At 44.2% G+C, this 15,428-nt stretch overlaps 1 protein-coding gene across 1 annotated transcript in view; it reads right to left on the bottom strand.

Moving 5' to 3' along the window:
- The window catches only part of Nuggc (nuclear GTPase, germinal center associated), a 50,042-nt gene that overhangs the window by 33,944 nt on the left and 670 nt on the right, over positions 1 to 15,428 (bottom strand). The window contains exons 2-6 of the mRNA XM_008828137.2: positions 8,852 to 8,940; positions 4,535 to 4,639; positions 3,876 to 3,984; positions 1,984 to 2,206; positions 183 to 410 (exon numbers count right to left, since the gene is read on the bottom strand). Of these exons, the coding sequence (XP_008826359.1) occupies positions 183 to 410; positions 1,984 to 2,206; positions 3,876 to 3,984; positions 4,535 to 4,639; positions 8,852 to 8,894 (708 nt within the window). The 5' untranslated portion in view covers positions 8,895 to 8,940. The remainder of the gene's footprint in view (positions 1 to 182; positions 411 to 1,983; positions 2,207 to 3,875; positions 3,985 to 4,534; positions 4,640 to 8,851; positions 8,941 to 15,428) is intronic.

The following is a 15,428-nucleotide window of genomic DNA, read 5'->3' as shown; positions in this document are numbered from 1 at the left end:
GACATAATAATAATAATAATAATAATAATAATAAATAATGAAAGGTAATGGGCGATGGATAATTCTGGTTTGGGTACCAATGCATTTCTGATAATAACATTATGACTTGGGCAATCCCCCTGGATAGGTTTGACTGTTAAACTTAAGGCCTATAATAAAGAAAAAAAATATCTTGACAGTACCTCCTCTGCCTTGAGAGTGATGATTCTAGAGGTGGGAATCTTCCCTCTGGGCTTCGTCCTTAGCAAGTCCTCAAAGCTCTGCCTTTCTGCCCCACTTCCATAGACCATCTGTAGCTTCCAGGCGGCTTCCTCCACTGCATCATCCTTGTCCCACATATCCGCCTCTTCACTGGGCTCCTCAGTCCTGTGCAGGAGCTTGGTCAAGTTCCTCAGCTCCTCCTTCCACTCCTGTCAAGGCAGAGCAGGCCACACACTCCTCTTGACACAGATGGAAGGAACCATAGTAACAAAAGGAAGGACAGAGCACATGGTCCTGAGGAGGACCAGGGAATGCATGCTCAGAAACCTGTAATCAGCTACCCCAAGCTCTTTGACTTTTAAATGAGTGTCCTGGTTAGCCTTGTCAACTTGACTCAGCCTAGGGTCATCTGAGGGAAGTGTCTAAATCTGGTTGGTCTGTGGGCACATCTGTGGGGGACTCCCTTGAATGTCTTAATCAATGTAGGTATGGGTACACTGTGGGTATTGTCATTTCCTAGGCTGGAGAGCCTAGGCTGTATAAAAAGCTAGCTAAGCATGAACCCATGAGCAAGCCACCAAGCTGTCCTCCATGATTTCTACCTTTGAGTTCCTGCCCGAGTTCCTGCCCTGATTTCCCTCAGTGATGGACTGTGACCTGGAAGTATAAGCTGAAATAAACCCTTTCTTCCTCTTAAGTTGCTTTTGGTCATAATGTTTTATCACAGCAACAGAAAGGGAACTAAAACAATGAGGAAACAGGGGCTCAAAGAGGGAAACGGGTGATCCACAGGCCGTATAAGGAGCTGCCACAGGACCTGGGTCAGAACTCTCATCTCATTCTCTTGAACTTTCTCACTCAGCAATTTGTTCTTTTTATTCAACAGAGATATGTGCTGTAGCTATTTGTGTGTGTGTGAGTATGTGTGTGTGTATGTGTGTGTGTGTGGGTGTGTGTGTGTGTGTGTGTAGGCCAGAGGCTAATACTAGGTGTTTTCTTCAATCTCTTCTCTATAAGTTTTTTGAGATCGCTCTTCCACTGAACCTGGATCTCATCAATTCAGCTAGGCTGGCTAGCTAGCAAGCCCAGTATCGCTGCCTTCTGAGTGCTGGGATTGCAGACATACCTACCTGGCTTTTTTTTTTCTCTCCCATGGGTGCTAGAGATCCAAACAAGTCTTCATGCGTTCATGGCAAGCACTTTACCAACTAAGCCGTCTCCCCAGCCCATGTGTTATATTTACAAGGAGTATAATTGTAATCTCTGATAATGGGAAAGGAAAATTTCAGGGAAGAAGGAAGGAAGGAAGGAAGGAAGGAAGGAAGGAAGGAAGGAAGGAAGGAAGGAAGGAAATGAGAAAGGGAGGGAATTAGAAAAGAGAGGAAGGAAGAAATGGAGGGAGGAAGGGAGGGAGAGGAAGGAAGGAGAATGAAAGGGGAAGAAGAGAGTGAATAAGGGAGGGAGAGATGGTTAGGGTTAGGGCTAGGGCTAAGGCTAGGGTTAGGGCTAGGGCTAGGGCTAGGGTTAGGGTTAGAGTTAGGGCTAAGGCCAGGGCTAGGGCTAGGGTTAGGGTTAGGGTTAAGGCTAGGGCCAGGGCCAGGGCCAGGGTTAGGGTTAGGGTTGGGGTTAGGGCTAGGGCTAGGGCTAGGGCTAGGGCTAGGGCTAGGGTTAGGTTTAGGGTTATCGTTAGAGTTAGGGTTAGGGTTAGGGGTTAGGGTTAGGGTTTTAGGGTTAGGGTTAGGGTTAGGGTTAGGGTTACGGTTAGGGTTAGGGATGGCCTACCTGGTCAGACAGAAGGTGGATTTTGGCCTCATACTGCTCACAGCACACAGAGCTCACTTGTACAATGCATGAAGTGCAAATACTTTCTCCAGAAACTGGTAGAAACATAGCTTGCTGGATGAGGGCATTGATGAGGGAGCTCTTTCCAGCTCCAGTGCTTCCCAATAACCCAACATAGATTGGGTCCAATGGTGGCTTTTCAATCAAGGTGAGAAGCCTGTTTCTGCATCCATTTCAAAATGCACATTAAGTATTGGAGGAAGCATATAAGAACAGAACACAGAGAAGCTAAGGTCTGACCCTGGGTAAGTCCTCTACTCTTCTTCCACTCCCCTACTCATTCTTTGATCTATGGGGACTATTATTGCCCATTTATTCATAAACAAGGGCTGGGGAGCAAATGGGACTATGCAAAAATCTTGATGAAGACAATCCCCACAAACCCTGTACTGTCTACACAGTCACGTGGCATCCTTGTTTGTGTTCTGCAGAAATCATATATTCTTGTCCCAGATCAAACTCACAGAGGTAAAGGAACATAAGAAGCCACCCAGAGTCTACTGAACAAGACTATGTCCTTGACAGTCCCTTAGGTCAGTTCAGCACAGACCTAAGGGAATGTTGGGGACAAGAGTTCAGATTCGTGCAGCTTGGCTGGACTAAGGACCTTCCTGCTTATCAACAATGTGACTGTCCTCAATGACTTGGGCTCTCTGAGAATCAGTTTCAGTAAAATGGGGCAATCTTATCTAGCGGTAATCAGTTGTCAATATTCCTTTGGATAAAATTGGGGTCTGCTATTCATTTTCCCAGTTCTATATGCTTGGTTACTGTCTGGGAATCCCTTTGGCTACCCTGGCCAACAGCTCAAAAGAAGGTATCGCCTGTCTGGCATTGTTGCTTGTTATGTAGCCTTTAGCTATACATATGGACTCTTATGAAATTATATTGGCCCCTTTAATCTTTGGTTATACTTTCCTTTTGGGTGTTTAATGCCATACATTTGGTCCAGATAAACCGATTTATTTTTACTATTAAGGTCATTTGAGGATCTGTTCCTCAGGGGTCACATGGGCTTGGGAGGAGCCCCTGGCTCCTTTCTTTTACCAGTTCCGCCTATGAGAATGTAAGTCAAAGGTCCTGCTCGACCATAGTTGGCTTTGCTTGGAAGCATGGAGGAAATGATTCCTCTGTGTTAACCCTCCTCTTTATAGACTGGACACTGGTTCAAGTCCATCTGGTGGGGTCTTCTCGACTTCTTTGATCAAGAGGACAGGTTGACCCACCACCATTATAGGACATTTTGAGAGATGCTCAAAGTTCCCTGGAACTAGTTGACCTAGGAGGGCAAGGAGCAAAAAGTGTCCTTTATGTCCCTCTGGCCAAATTATCATAGGCCTCAAAGTATGTCTGTTAAACACCCAAGAAGCTGACCCTCCTAAAACAAAGACCTCTAGACAGGCTGACTAGATTTCACCAGAAGGGCAAGTAGTGGGGAATGGCTGGGGGTGCCGACAACATAGCAGACAGTAGCAGGGATATCAGAGTATAAGGGCTCTCGTGGGGGGAGGGAGGCTATGGGAGGATGCTATCTGGGAAGTGGGTGTAAAAACAAATAAATAAAATATTTTATTTATAATTTTAAAAAATGGTACAATCTCATCAGCTCCTACTTTGTGAGTGTTGGGAAGGTAAAACTGTGGTTTGTAAAGACAACACCTAACTACACAGTGAATGGCTACTGTCAGTAATGTTGATAGCTCATAGCTGTGGAGACTTTTCCGTCCTCTATGCTGTTTCTAATTGAAACTACTTTGCGGGTGGGAGGACACCTACAATTGCCCCAGGAAAGACATGAACATCCAATCGGAGGGTACAGCTTTCAGACTCACATGAGATACTTGACCCCACTGGGTATGTTATCATCCAAGAAGACAGACTGAATCATTTTCTGGTAAGTGTTGCTCAAAACCCTCCTGGTCCGAGACTCCAGTTTTTCATCTGAAATCAACAGAAATGTATTATCTGGGATGTGCCTGGGCAAGAGCAAGTGAAAGGTCTCCAAAGGAGGCTGCTGAATATGTCAAGGAAGGGAAGAGAATGAAAAGAGAAGCCAGTTAAACTAGTGAACAAGTTATCTGCCACTAGAGATAATGGCTCGTCTGAGAAGATGGTATCCATTCTGACAACCTCCTGAGAGCCAGCCTGATCAGCAACTCCTTATAATGAAGTCATCTTATGTGTTTCCATGGACTTTAGCCCTTCTAGTTTCTTCTCTCCTGTGGATTATGTATAAACATCTGCTAAAGCACCCAGCCAATCATTTGTAGACTTTCTTCTCATCAGGATGTTGCTTTGATAACAACCCTCCTACTCAGAGCAGCCTGGAGATAAATGGTCAAATGACATGTCTCTGCAGAGACTGAGAAACAAGTGAACAGAAAGGCCCGGTTGTTTCAGAGTTTCACCTGCTCGTCCTCTGAGCATTCGCACACATTTGGAAAACAGAGCCATGTTGACACGAACCATACCACCATTTCACAGGACTCACATTCCTTAAGAGCACTTTGCTCCATGGAGGGAAACGCTTGGAACCGCCGGTCTCGGTCTGCCCGGCGTCTTTTCTTCATGGGTTCTTGAAACAGACCATGATCAACTAGAGATAAACAGAGGGTATATAATTATAGGTTGGGGACACAGGATCCTTTTCTTACCTCTACCAATGCACACAGTCAAAGGGCCTCAGAGCACCTCCCCTGGCTCTACATGCCCATAGCTCTTTCAGAGAACAGCTTTGAGGGTTTGTCCAAGGTTGGGTCCCAAAACTGTTTACATTTTATATTAGTTACTTTTCCTATTGTTGTGACCAAATACAATGACAGAAGCACTTAAGGAAGGAAGGATTCATTTAGGCTTATGTGGCAGGAGTGTGAGGCAGCTGGTCACATGGTGTCTAGAGTCAGGAAGCTGAGAGTTACGAACGCCAGTGCTCAGCTCGCCTCCTCCATTTTATTCAGTCCAGGACCTCAGCCTGTGGAATGATGCCACCCACAGACACGGTGGGTCTTCTCACCTCAATTAACATAATCCAGAAACTCCCTGACAGACATGTTCAGGGTTTCTCTTCTAAGGAACTCTAGAACCTGTCAAGTTGACCGTCAATGTTAATCATCATGCATTTTATTTCAACATGTCTCCCCAGATACAAAGTTTCTGTTTGCGTGTCCTCAGAAGCCAAAGTAGCTGGATATTCTTCACCAAACACTAGTTTGAAAAAATCAGACTGGGGAGGGGAACCCCAAAGCTGAGCTAAGTACCAGAAGCAGACAGGACTGTCAGATGAAGAAAGACCTCAATCACAAGCAGAACAAGGGTAAGAACAGGCATGTAACCAGGACAACTAATTTCTGCTAAACCCCAGAGTCCTCATCTGCAAAAATGCAGGCCTGCTTAAATAGAAGCATGTAAAAGTTTTAGATGGTTCCTGTCAGATGGATACCTTTCATTTGGACCTGGTGGTACATGACTCTATTCCCAGTTACTCCAGAGGCTGCGGCAGGAGAAGCGTGATTCCTTGGCCAACCTGGGACAACCTAGTAAGTTCCTATCTCAAAATAAGTTAAAATAGTGTCTGAAGAGATGGCTCAGTGAGCACAGTGCTTGCCACACATGCGTGAGGACCTGAGTTCAATGACCAGCACCCACATAAAAAGTCCAGTGGGTCACATGTAACCCCAGCACTGTGGAGGTAGAGGTAGGTAGATCCATGGGGTTTCCTGGCCAGCCAGTCTAGCTTAATCAGTGAGCTCCAGGATCAGTGGCAATTCTGTCCCAAAAAGTGAGGTGGAATATAATTATAATACATTATCAACATGTATGAAATTGACCCAAAAAAAAGTTCTAAAATGGAATGTGGTGATGCTTCACAGTTCCATAAATATATTCTGCTAAAAATCATTGAACTGTGTAAATGCAGATTTTATGCTTTGTGAATTATTTAAAAACAAAGATTTTGTATAAAAATAAGAGCCAGAAATGGTGATGCATGTCTTTAATCTCAGCTCTCAGGGGGCAGAGGCAAATGGATCTCTGTGAGTTCCAGGCCAGCCTGGTCTGTCTAATGATTTTCAGACCAGCCAGGGCTACATAGTAAGACTCTGTCTCAAACAATAAAAATAAGGTGTACAGTGACTGGGGAAGACACCCTACATTCATCTCTGGCCTCTATACGCATGTATACACATGTGCACATGCACCCACATGAATGTATACATGCAAAAACATATATATATGAATGTATGCACACATATTAAAAATAAAAAGGGCTGGGGATATAGCCCAGTGGTAGAGCACTTAACTAGCATGCATGAAGCCCTGGGTTCAATCCCTAGAATCACAATAAATATAAAATAAAATAAAAAGATGCCTTTTGGAGATCAAATTAGGGAATTTTCCTCCCTCTTTCACTTATAGACATTAGCAGCTGCTTCCTTACACAGGCAAGAATAGAAATCAGGAGTTTATTTTTGAAATCTGCAGAGATTCATTCCCTAAAGTGATGACTTGGTTATCAGGTAAAAGGCTGATATGGTTCATAAATCCACAGAAAGGGTATAGCCCGAAAGCTGTGCTTTGGTGGGTTTTAGAAAACACCCCTTTTGGTGTTCACCTGACTACAAAGGGGCAACAGTTGGGTCTTTGGAGCGAAGGTTGTTGGAAATGGTCCTAACCCAGTGCTCCTGAGGCTGGCTGGTACCTAAGGAAACAGCTATAGGGGTGAACTGGAAGAGTTGGTCCACAAGAGGTGCCACTCTAAGCACATATAAAGAGGGCACGGGCTCTGCAAACTGAGTGTGACCTAAGAACATCGTGTTCATTGAAGGAATGCCAAAGAGCTTCAGTGGTAACTGAGGGCGGCAGCCCAAGCAGAAGGCACAGCCTTGGCCACTGGGTTCCACATGTGGGTCTCCCACACAGTGCGGCATCCTTCCCCCTCTGTTTAATCTTGCACCTTCCGGCACAGATTCTGCTGCGCCCTGGAGCCAGCTCATACAACAGAGGATTTCAGTGCAGAGCCACGCATTTGCCACAGCCCGAGCCTCTGCCACCTCATGCTCATGCTGTGGCAGATGAAAACCCTTGTACGTTGGACCCTTCTATATCAGGAAATGATTGAGCTCAGCTAGAAGAATCCATCCTGACCCAACTTCAGGACTGCATTGGAGATAAATTCCAAGTGGTTTTTGGCTCTGTGGTCAGAGCTGGAGAGGAACCAGGGGAGAAGCATGCTCCCAAGGCACCTGGGCCAGCTGCAGGCTGAACATGGCAGCCCTGTTCCCAGAGACAGCTCAGACCGTCAAGATGACTGTACAAAACATCTGTGAAAGATTGCCATAAGATGCCCACTTTGTAACTCAGGAACTCTTCTGCGTAAGCAATGTTCTCGTGGTCTATATATATAAAGCAAGGGACAACCCCATCTACCCTGTGCCCTATTTCAACTTTGTAAGACCTAGCCATTAATCTGGTAAGAGACTGGGAGCTTATTTCTATACTCAAGAGATAAGAATTCAGATAAAACAACAAGATTTTAAATTATTTTCTCAATTTCCAAAATGAAAAGCCACCTAGAAAAGAAAAAAAATATTCCCTCTTGGATTTATACCATGTAGGTCCTATTAAACTGCAGCTAGAATGAGCTGGCCTGAACTTGTAAGGTAGCTCTTTTTTTTTTATGTGTATGCGTGTATTGCTTGCATGTAGGTAAGTGCACCCATGTCGTGCAACGCCTGCGGAGGACAGAAGAGGCTGGATCCCCTGGAACTGGAGTTACAGACAGTTGTTAGCTGTCATGTGGGTGCTGGGATTTGAACCCGGGTCTTCTGCAAGAACAACCAGTGTTCTTAACCGCTGAGCCAGCTCTCCAGCCCCATCATAGCTCTTATTATCCCCTTCAATTGCTCAGGCATCCACTTGTCCTTTTTATCATGCTACACTGAATCATCTAGGAACAAGCAAGACCAGCGGACAGAGGCAACATGAAGATGTAGACTATGACTGGCTGTTGCTTCTTGTTGCCACAAGGTGTCGCTTGTGAAAACAGATCCCAACAGCCTGCAGGAGATGCAGATCTATGGTGGATTCAGTCCATTGCTAAAGGCTACCATGTCTTCCAAGTTAAAGTACCCCTCCTCAGCACCGAGCCCAGATAGAGAGACCCAGAAGTTAAGGGTTTTGGGGGTGTGCATACCCAGATATGTTTCAGGCGCCGGCTGCTACCCCCACTTACCTGGAAATACAGTTTCCCTTTCCCCTAAGGGAATCCTTCCCATAGGGATAAGGAAGTTTTTGCTTCTCGGTTCTAGAAACAAGGATGAGATGCATCCATGTTCCTCTACATGGGAACTACTTCCCTGCGACTTCCTAGGAAAGGCTCTCTCTGTGGCCCCCAGAGGCCTCCACCAGCTTGCTGAGGGAGGAGGTCACCCCCAAGGCCCCTCAATGGGACTCAGCGTTCAGGGAGACACTTCATAGGCCTATATCCCTGCTTCTGAGGAAAAGCACCTGGCATTATTCTGAGGGTCTTAAACTTTCCTACTTGGATTTCAGAGAGTCCAAGTTGGTTTAGAGAAATGTCCTTTAAAAAAAGGCAAAAATCTCCATATACATAACTGATGGTTCAACAGCTCACTATGTTATGAATAAAATAGTTTGGTCATTGTTGGAAAAGATATGTCCATTTGCTATTAAAACTTGTGAGAAATCAGCATCCCACAAAACGAAGAATGGTGAGTATGTTTATGGTCTCAGCCTCTGAACAAACAGCAGTCACGGCCTGTCAGAGAAGAAATCCTCCCAGGGATGTTACCTGAGTATGGCTCCAGACCCACCAAAGCCTCCATTTCTGCCATTTCCTACTATGTCAACTGCTCCTTTGGTTTGCTGAGGAAAACCAGCCTGAAAGGGCAAAGAACAAAGAGGAAAGACTCAGATATTAAAAATACGAAACAACGACCAGGCTGAGTAGCAATCCCAGCATCTGAGGGACTTAGGCAAGAAGATCGCAAATTCCAGGACTGCCTGGCTATGTACTTAGATCTTAACTCGTTAAAAAATAAAAACAAGAATCTGGAGAAATGGCTCAGAAGTTAAGAGCATTGACTGCTCTTGCAGGGGACCTGGGTTTGATTCCCAGTACCCACATGGTGGCTAACAACCATCCATAACTCCAGTTCCAGGGGATTGACACCCTTTTCTGACCTCCACAGGCATTGCATGACATGAGTGCACTTATACGCATGCAGGCAATACGCTCATATACATAAAATAACAATAATAAATAAAATATTTAAAAAAATAAAAACCAACCATACATAAATCTGTTTGTGTTCTGTATCTGCCACTAGATTCCAATATCTAAAAGAGCAGCAAGCCTCACTCTCCCTGAATCCCTCACAATGCCTCGCACACCACTCGTCCACTTGCTTATGACAAAGACCACCATGTGCTCTTTGATTTTCCATCACGCTTGCATCTAGGAAGGTTTAAATTGATATTGCCTGAGATCTTTAAGATAACTTTAAGATAGGGTTGGAGTTTCTTTGCTGGCTACTGAGCAGGGAAGGAGAGGCTCAGTAATTCAGTCCCTCTGGACTTTCACCACACCTCACTCTGCTTCAACAGGAGGACACTTTACTGGGAGTTGATTATATGCAGTCTTGAAGCATGGGCCATCTTCAAGGGAGAGAGAAGGCACATCCAAAGAAAGTATCAGAGCTGGCCTGTGCCACTTCACTGCTTATAAAGAAGATCCAGGGCCCCGTGGAGGCTCAGAACGGAGGCCCCTGCACCGAGCAGGCAGACGTGTGCCATCCTTGAGCTTCCTTCTCGGCACACACAGAAGAGAACAAGGGGAACATGAGGGGAGTACCCTGAGTTCTTACCCTCTGTAGCTGCTGTTTCTGTGGGGAGCACTCAGCTGTGGATTTCAAAAACAGACCCACCAGCCCTTCTGAAATATGCAAAACCTTCCTGATGTGTCAACCTCCACTGGTCCCATAAACCGTTAATGAGGAAGACTGTGCCTCATTTACACGGTACCCTCAAATTAAAATCACAGCTCATCAGTTGAAACAACCTATTCTTAGTTCAGCTTACAGATTTGACTAAATGGCTTCTGTGCTTGGTACATGCTGGTTGAACGTGGTGGGACCCTGAGAGTGTGCAAGGTCCCAAGCAGTTTGCATCTCTATCCCTCTCCTACAGCCTGCTCTCAGGCTACCCCGCACCCCCTCCAGGGCAGAGTATTCTGATAGATTTCTGGGTACACAGCACATTGGGGTACCCTAACCCTCTTCTTCTTCCCCTGAACTCCTACCTTGTTCTTAGCATTTGCTCTGTGATACAGTATTGAATTCCCAATCATTCCCCTCTTGGGTCCCCACTGCTCTAGGCATGGCTGTTATGTTGACCTTTATTCCCCTTTCTTTTTGTTTTGATACAGCATCTTTCTATCAGCCTAGCTCTGGGCTGGCTTCCAACTCACAATCCTCTTGCCTCAACCTCTGGAGTGCTGGGATTACATGCGTACACCACCATGTCTAGTTCAATGATCACAGCTTCTTCATCTCTCCACCTCCTTATTGAACTGCATTTCATTCAGTGTTATGGTTCTTGATGGAAATGACAGGCAAGGAATGTTTTTAACTGAATAAATAAAACCATGATGGATGAGAAAATTTTGATGAGAACATTTCTTAAACAGTAAAGCGGACTTGTTAAACAAGAACAAGTGGGTAAGTACCGCAAACGGAGCAGCACCGATAGCGAGGACCGCTCCAGAGGACTGGCAATGTTTGACTTGAGGAAGGGAAGAGAGGCGAAGGCAGGAGATGGGAGGGAATTTCACAGTGCCTTGAATGCGAGACTTAAAGATGCACACAAAGTAAACATGCTGTAGGTATGTCTCTTCTATGGTTCCAAGAAGGAGAATTAGACCCACTATATAGAAAGTACAAGAAAGCATTCAGCTCAACATTCCTGAGCACCGCAGTGCCCCCTTATCCATAGTTTTATTTCCCATGGTTTCCATCACCCACAGTCAATCACTGCCTACAAGAAACATTAAATGGAAAATTCCAGAAATAAGCAATTCATGTGTTTCACAGATTTTAAATGGCATACCTCTCTAAGCAACACGATGGAATCTCACATGGTCCAGCTCTCCCTACCCAGGACATGAAGCAGTCCGTGTATGAGATCCACAGTTGTGGCACCTCCCTCCCCCCGCTTGTATTCAAGTAATTCTTATTTAATAATGGCACTACAGTGTAAGGTAGCAATGGCAATTCAGATATGCCAAAATGAACCATGAAGAGTCTCTTTTGAATGAAAAGTAAAAGCATAATAATGTATTTTGAGAGAGAGAGAAAACACATTTATACATCATGAATGACGTTCCCTGAAAAAGTCCAATGTTGAGATTCTACAGACTGATTGATGAAAACTTGTGATTGCAGATCATTGGAAATGTTACAGATCAGGAGCCAAAATTATCTCAGGTTGTCTTTAACCCCCTTAATAACCACTTATCATCCATATCTGACCTAGCATCCTTTTGACTGTCAGGTGAAACCTTTGGATGTTATTAACTTATCAGACTACTAATTTTTATCAACTGCAGAGCTTACAATGTCATTAGATAGCACTTAAAATCTGAAGCAGAGATTTCCTCAGTTTTCTGTAACCCACTTATCTGATGTCTCCAACAATGTATTTGGTAAATGCCTTAACTTATGATTTTCTTTTGTTCTATACGAAGTTCATGTAATCACTTTCAGAGTGAAACACATTATTTGGGGCAACCTGAATTCATGTGCCTGGGCCATGTTAACTCACATTTGATAAACTATCTCTTATTCTCTTTGGAGCAAGAGCTGTGCTTTATGGCAACAATTTCATTATAGTATATTATAATTGTTCTTTTTCATCGTTAGTTATTGTTATTAATCACTATGGCTGAGTTATGAATTTTTATTACAGGTATGAATATATAGGAAAACAACACACATGGGGTTCTATGCTGTTACGGTACCAAGTATACAGTGATCTTGGAATAAATTTCTCAAGGGTGAAGGAAACAACTGTAATCAATGTTTCCCAAAATGGGATGAGTTCCCTTTGAAAGTAAGGTGTTTTCTGCCACTAGAGAAGTCTGAAAAAGTCAGACCCATGTGTATGACCAGCTGGTAATAGAATAGGTGAATCTTAAGGCTTCTTCAAATGCTAAGATTCTGTGTTTTTATTTGAAGTGCTCACCAGAAATGTTGGGGGTGGGGGAAGTGTTCTGGGAGATCTAAGTTTCATGGGAGACACAATGGCTTTCTCCTTTGAAATACTCAGTTGGAAAATACTAAGTCACATCAGAACCTAGGTGAGTGAGGACAGAAAAGCTTAGCTCAGTCTCAGCATGGCAAGTCTACAGTAATGTCTGTCCGTAGCAAGACACAAAACGAGGAAACAGCACAGAGTTCTGCTGTTTTCTGAGGACAGCAGCTCAGTGATCCATCATCACACAAGACATTAGTCAGTTTCTCCACTGTGGACACTGGAAACCAAAAAAAACACATATAGTCCCATGGTGGACAGGAGCCTGTAGATTGCCAGGACAATCTGTGCTGGAGTCCAAATTCCAGGAGCAGGGGATTGTAGATCCAGATGAAACCCTAGAGAACTAATCAACCACAACCAAAGCATTACTGTCATACCATCACTGAACTAGAGAACATTTCAAGTAGGAACACAGAATCTTGGATTTGAAGATGCCTTGAAATTCATCTTGAGACTAGGTCCTTCAATCTCAGAGGGATGTGTATCAAATCACATAAATAATTTAGAATTGTACTCGCTGAGTTGTGGAATGTGGGCAGTGGCCTGGGCTTCTTTAAGGTTCAGGGGAAAGTTCACCTGACTTCGTTTACTGCATCAAGAGTACACCACGTTTAGAAAAGGCTGCAGGCATGCAACTATCCAGGGTTAGACTTTGTTTAGCTGTGTCAATGGAGACGCCAACTGTGAGCCTCCTGCCGAAACATGAGCCGTATGACCAGCACACAAGCAATTTGTGACCTCTGAAATTTGGAGTCAATGGGAATTATCTGAAATGGGATTGTGGAGAATTGGGCTTCAAATTCCTTCTGCCAAGTTCAAAGACTGGCAGGAACGGACCAGGTGGTTGATAAACCACGACACTGGAAAATGGTCAGGAATCATTTCTAAAGACTAAAAATGAGGAAAGGAAAAATAAAACCTACAAGCACACAGGGATGGTGGTGGAGTCTACTCATCGGTATTGACTGAACCATGCGGGGACAGGCACTGCTCAGCTTCTTACTCTGCCACCAACCAAAAGAGCTGTGGAACCGTGGGACTTGAGAAAAGCCACCTTATCATTCTGGGCATTGGCTTTCCCAACTGTAAATGAAGGATGTGGCTGTACTCCAACTTAAATAGATGCTTGAAGAATGAAAGTTCTCACTTAGAAATGTCACCAACAACAGCCAATGATTAGGGCTCCTAAGTAAAGTTGCCTGACAGAGAATACCCAAAAGTCAAGTTTGTTGTCTAAAAGAGAAAACTACCTTCCTCAGATGATGCCATAGTCCACATCTCCATATCCCCCAGAGGGAGGTAGAGTGGTGGGGTACGCTGTGAAAATCTGGTTTCTGTGAAGACTCAAAGTAGTCCAAGCTTGTGGCACAGACCAGCAGGGTTCTGCTTTGGGACTTGTTCCCTTGTTCCACTTGTGTTTCTGCTGTGTGGTTAGCCCTCAAGTTCTGCACTTAGCGCTTATTTACATTCACACACACCGAGCCCAAGAATAGCATCTTTTAAACGATGCTCTGAACGGTGTGCTAGCTATGGAAAGGTTGCCAAGAACTGACTTCCTGTTAAACAGAGACTTCTGACAGTTCCTCCTGCACCTCTCATTCTCCCTTTCTTTTGTTTGGGGTTGCTTACTCTTTTTTTTTAAAGGAAAATAACAGAAGTGATTCAAATGCACCATCAACAGTCATCCCTATAGAACAGCTTCAGAGAGTAGAACTGAACAACTTATATCGGGGCCTTTACTTTTACAGATTTGGACTCTGAGGCCCAGAGAGAAGAAGGAACCTGGCTAAGGTCACATTGTAAGGTTCAAGAGCAATTAAAATATATGAACTCAGAAACCAAACCTTCAAATCCCTAAAGGAAAAGAGACATACTGTTATATCAGCACATTGGCCAATGTGTCCAACATTGTAGGTGTGGCTGCCAGAGGCAGTCATGGTAGAAGAAGCCTGGGACTGACATGCTTTTCCCCAACCCTTTCTCCTAGGTGAATAGGAGAATGGATTAACAGATATCTTCCTGACACATTTTATCCCATTCTGGTAAAATAAAGTTTAATCTTTTGTATTGCTGCCCCAAGCTTCTTATGGTAATAAGGCATAAAATAATGTTTCTCTCCTTACCATGAATCCACGTGACCTCAACAACGCCTGCACTAGTTGTTTTCTTTTGGGAGAAATGATTAATGACTTTCCAGAGGTGGTATTTTTTTTAATCAAACTAAAACTTGATTTTCCAAATTTCTAGTCTACTGGCTTTGCAATTCACTCAGACAACTAGAAAGGTAAATTTTATTTTCTCTTAAGAAATAACTCATTTGGGGTTAAGGAGATGGCTCAGCAGGTAAAAACACTTGCTGCACAAGTTCTATCCCTAAAACCCATGTGAAAAGCCAGATGTAGTAGTGCACATCTGTAATCCCAGGACTCCTACAGAGAGATGGGAGGCAGAGACAGGAGAGTCATCCAGAAGCTCCCAGGCCAGCTAGCCTGGAGTACTCTGAGCAGCATAGTGGCAGAGATGACCACAGAGACCCCAGTCCAACAAGTTGGAAAGCAAGAACCCTTAAAAAAGAAGTAACTCACTTTAAGAAAGTCAGTCCCTAGAGAAGAGACAGATCTCCCACACAGAAATCCAAGTATTTACATGCAAGGGAGTGTGAGTCCTCACTCCTTGGGTACTCTTTGTGCAGTGACTTTCTTCTGAAGACTACAGTACGGAAATTAGAGGGACAGGCATAACTTGGCCAGCACTACCCCAGCCAGGCGATCTGGGTCAACACCAATAGTCAAAGCTCATGGAGACAGTGTCTGTTCTCCTCATAATGAGAATGGCTTTAGCGCCGAGATCTTCTTCTCCCAACCCCTAATTCCAGTCTAACCATGAGAAAAATATCAGACAAATGCCAACAGAGGGAATCCTACAAAGTGCCTGACCAGAATCCCTCCAAATTGTCAATATCATCAAAAATAAGCAAATCAGAAAGGTTAAGCCAAGAAGAAGAAGAAGAAGAAGAAGAAGAAGAAGAAGAAGAGGAGGAGGAGGAAGAGGAGGAG

The sequence above is a fragment of the Nannospalax galili genome, unplaced genomic scaffold, assembly GCF_000622305.1.
Source record: "Nannospalax galili isolate Female #2095 unplaced genomic scaffold, S.galili_v1.0 scaffold612, whole genome shotgun sequence".
Lineage (NCBI taxonomy): Eukaryota > Metazoa > Chordata > Mammalia > Rodentia > Spalacidae > Nannospalax > Nannospalax galili.
Note: the sequence above shows the minus strand (reverse complement) of the source record. Positions and strands in the feature narration are given on the sequence as shown.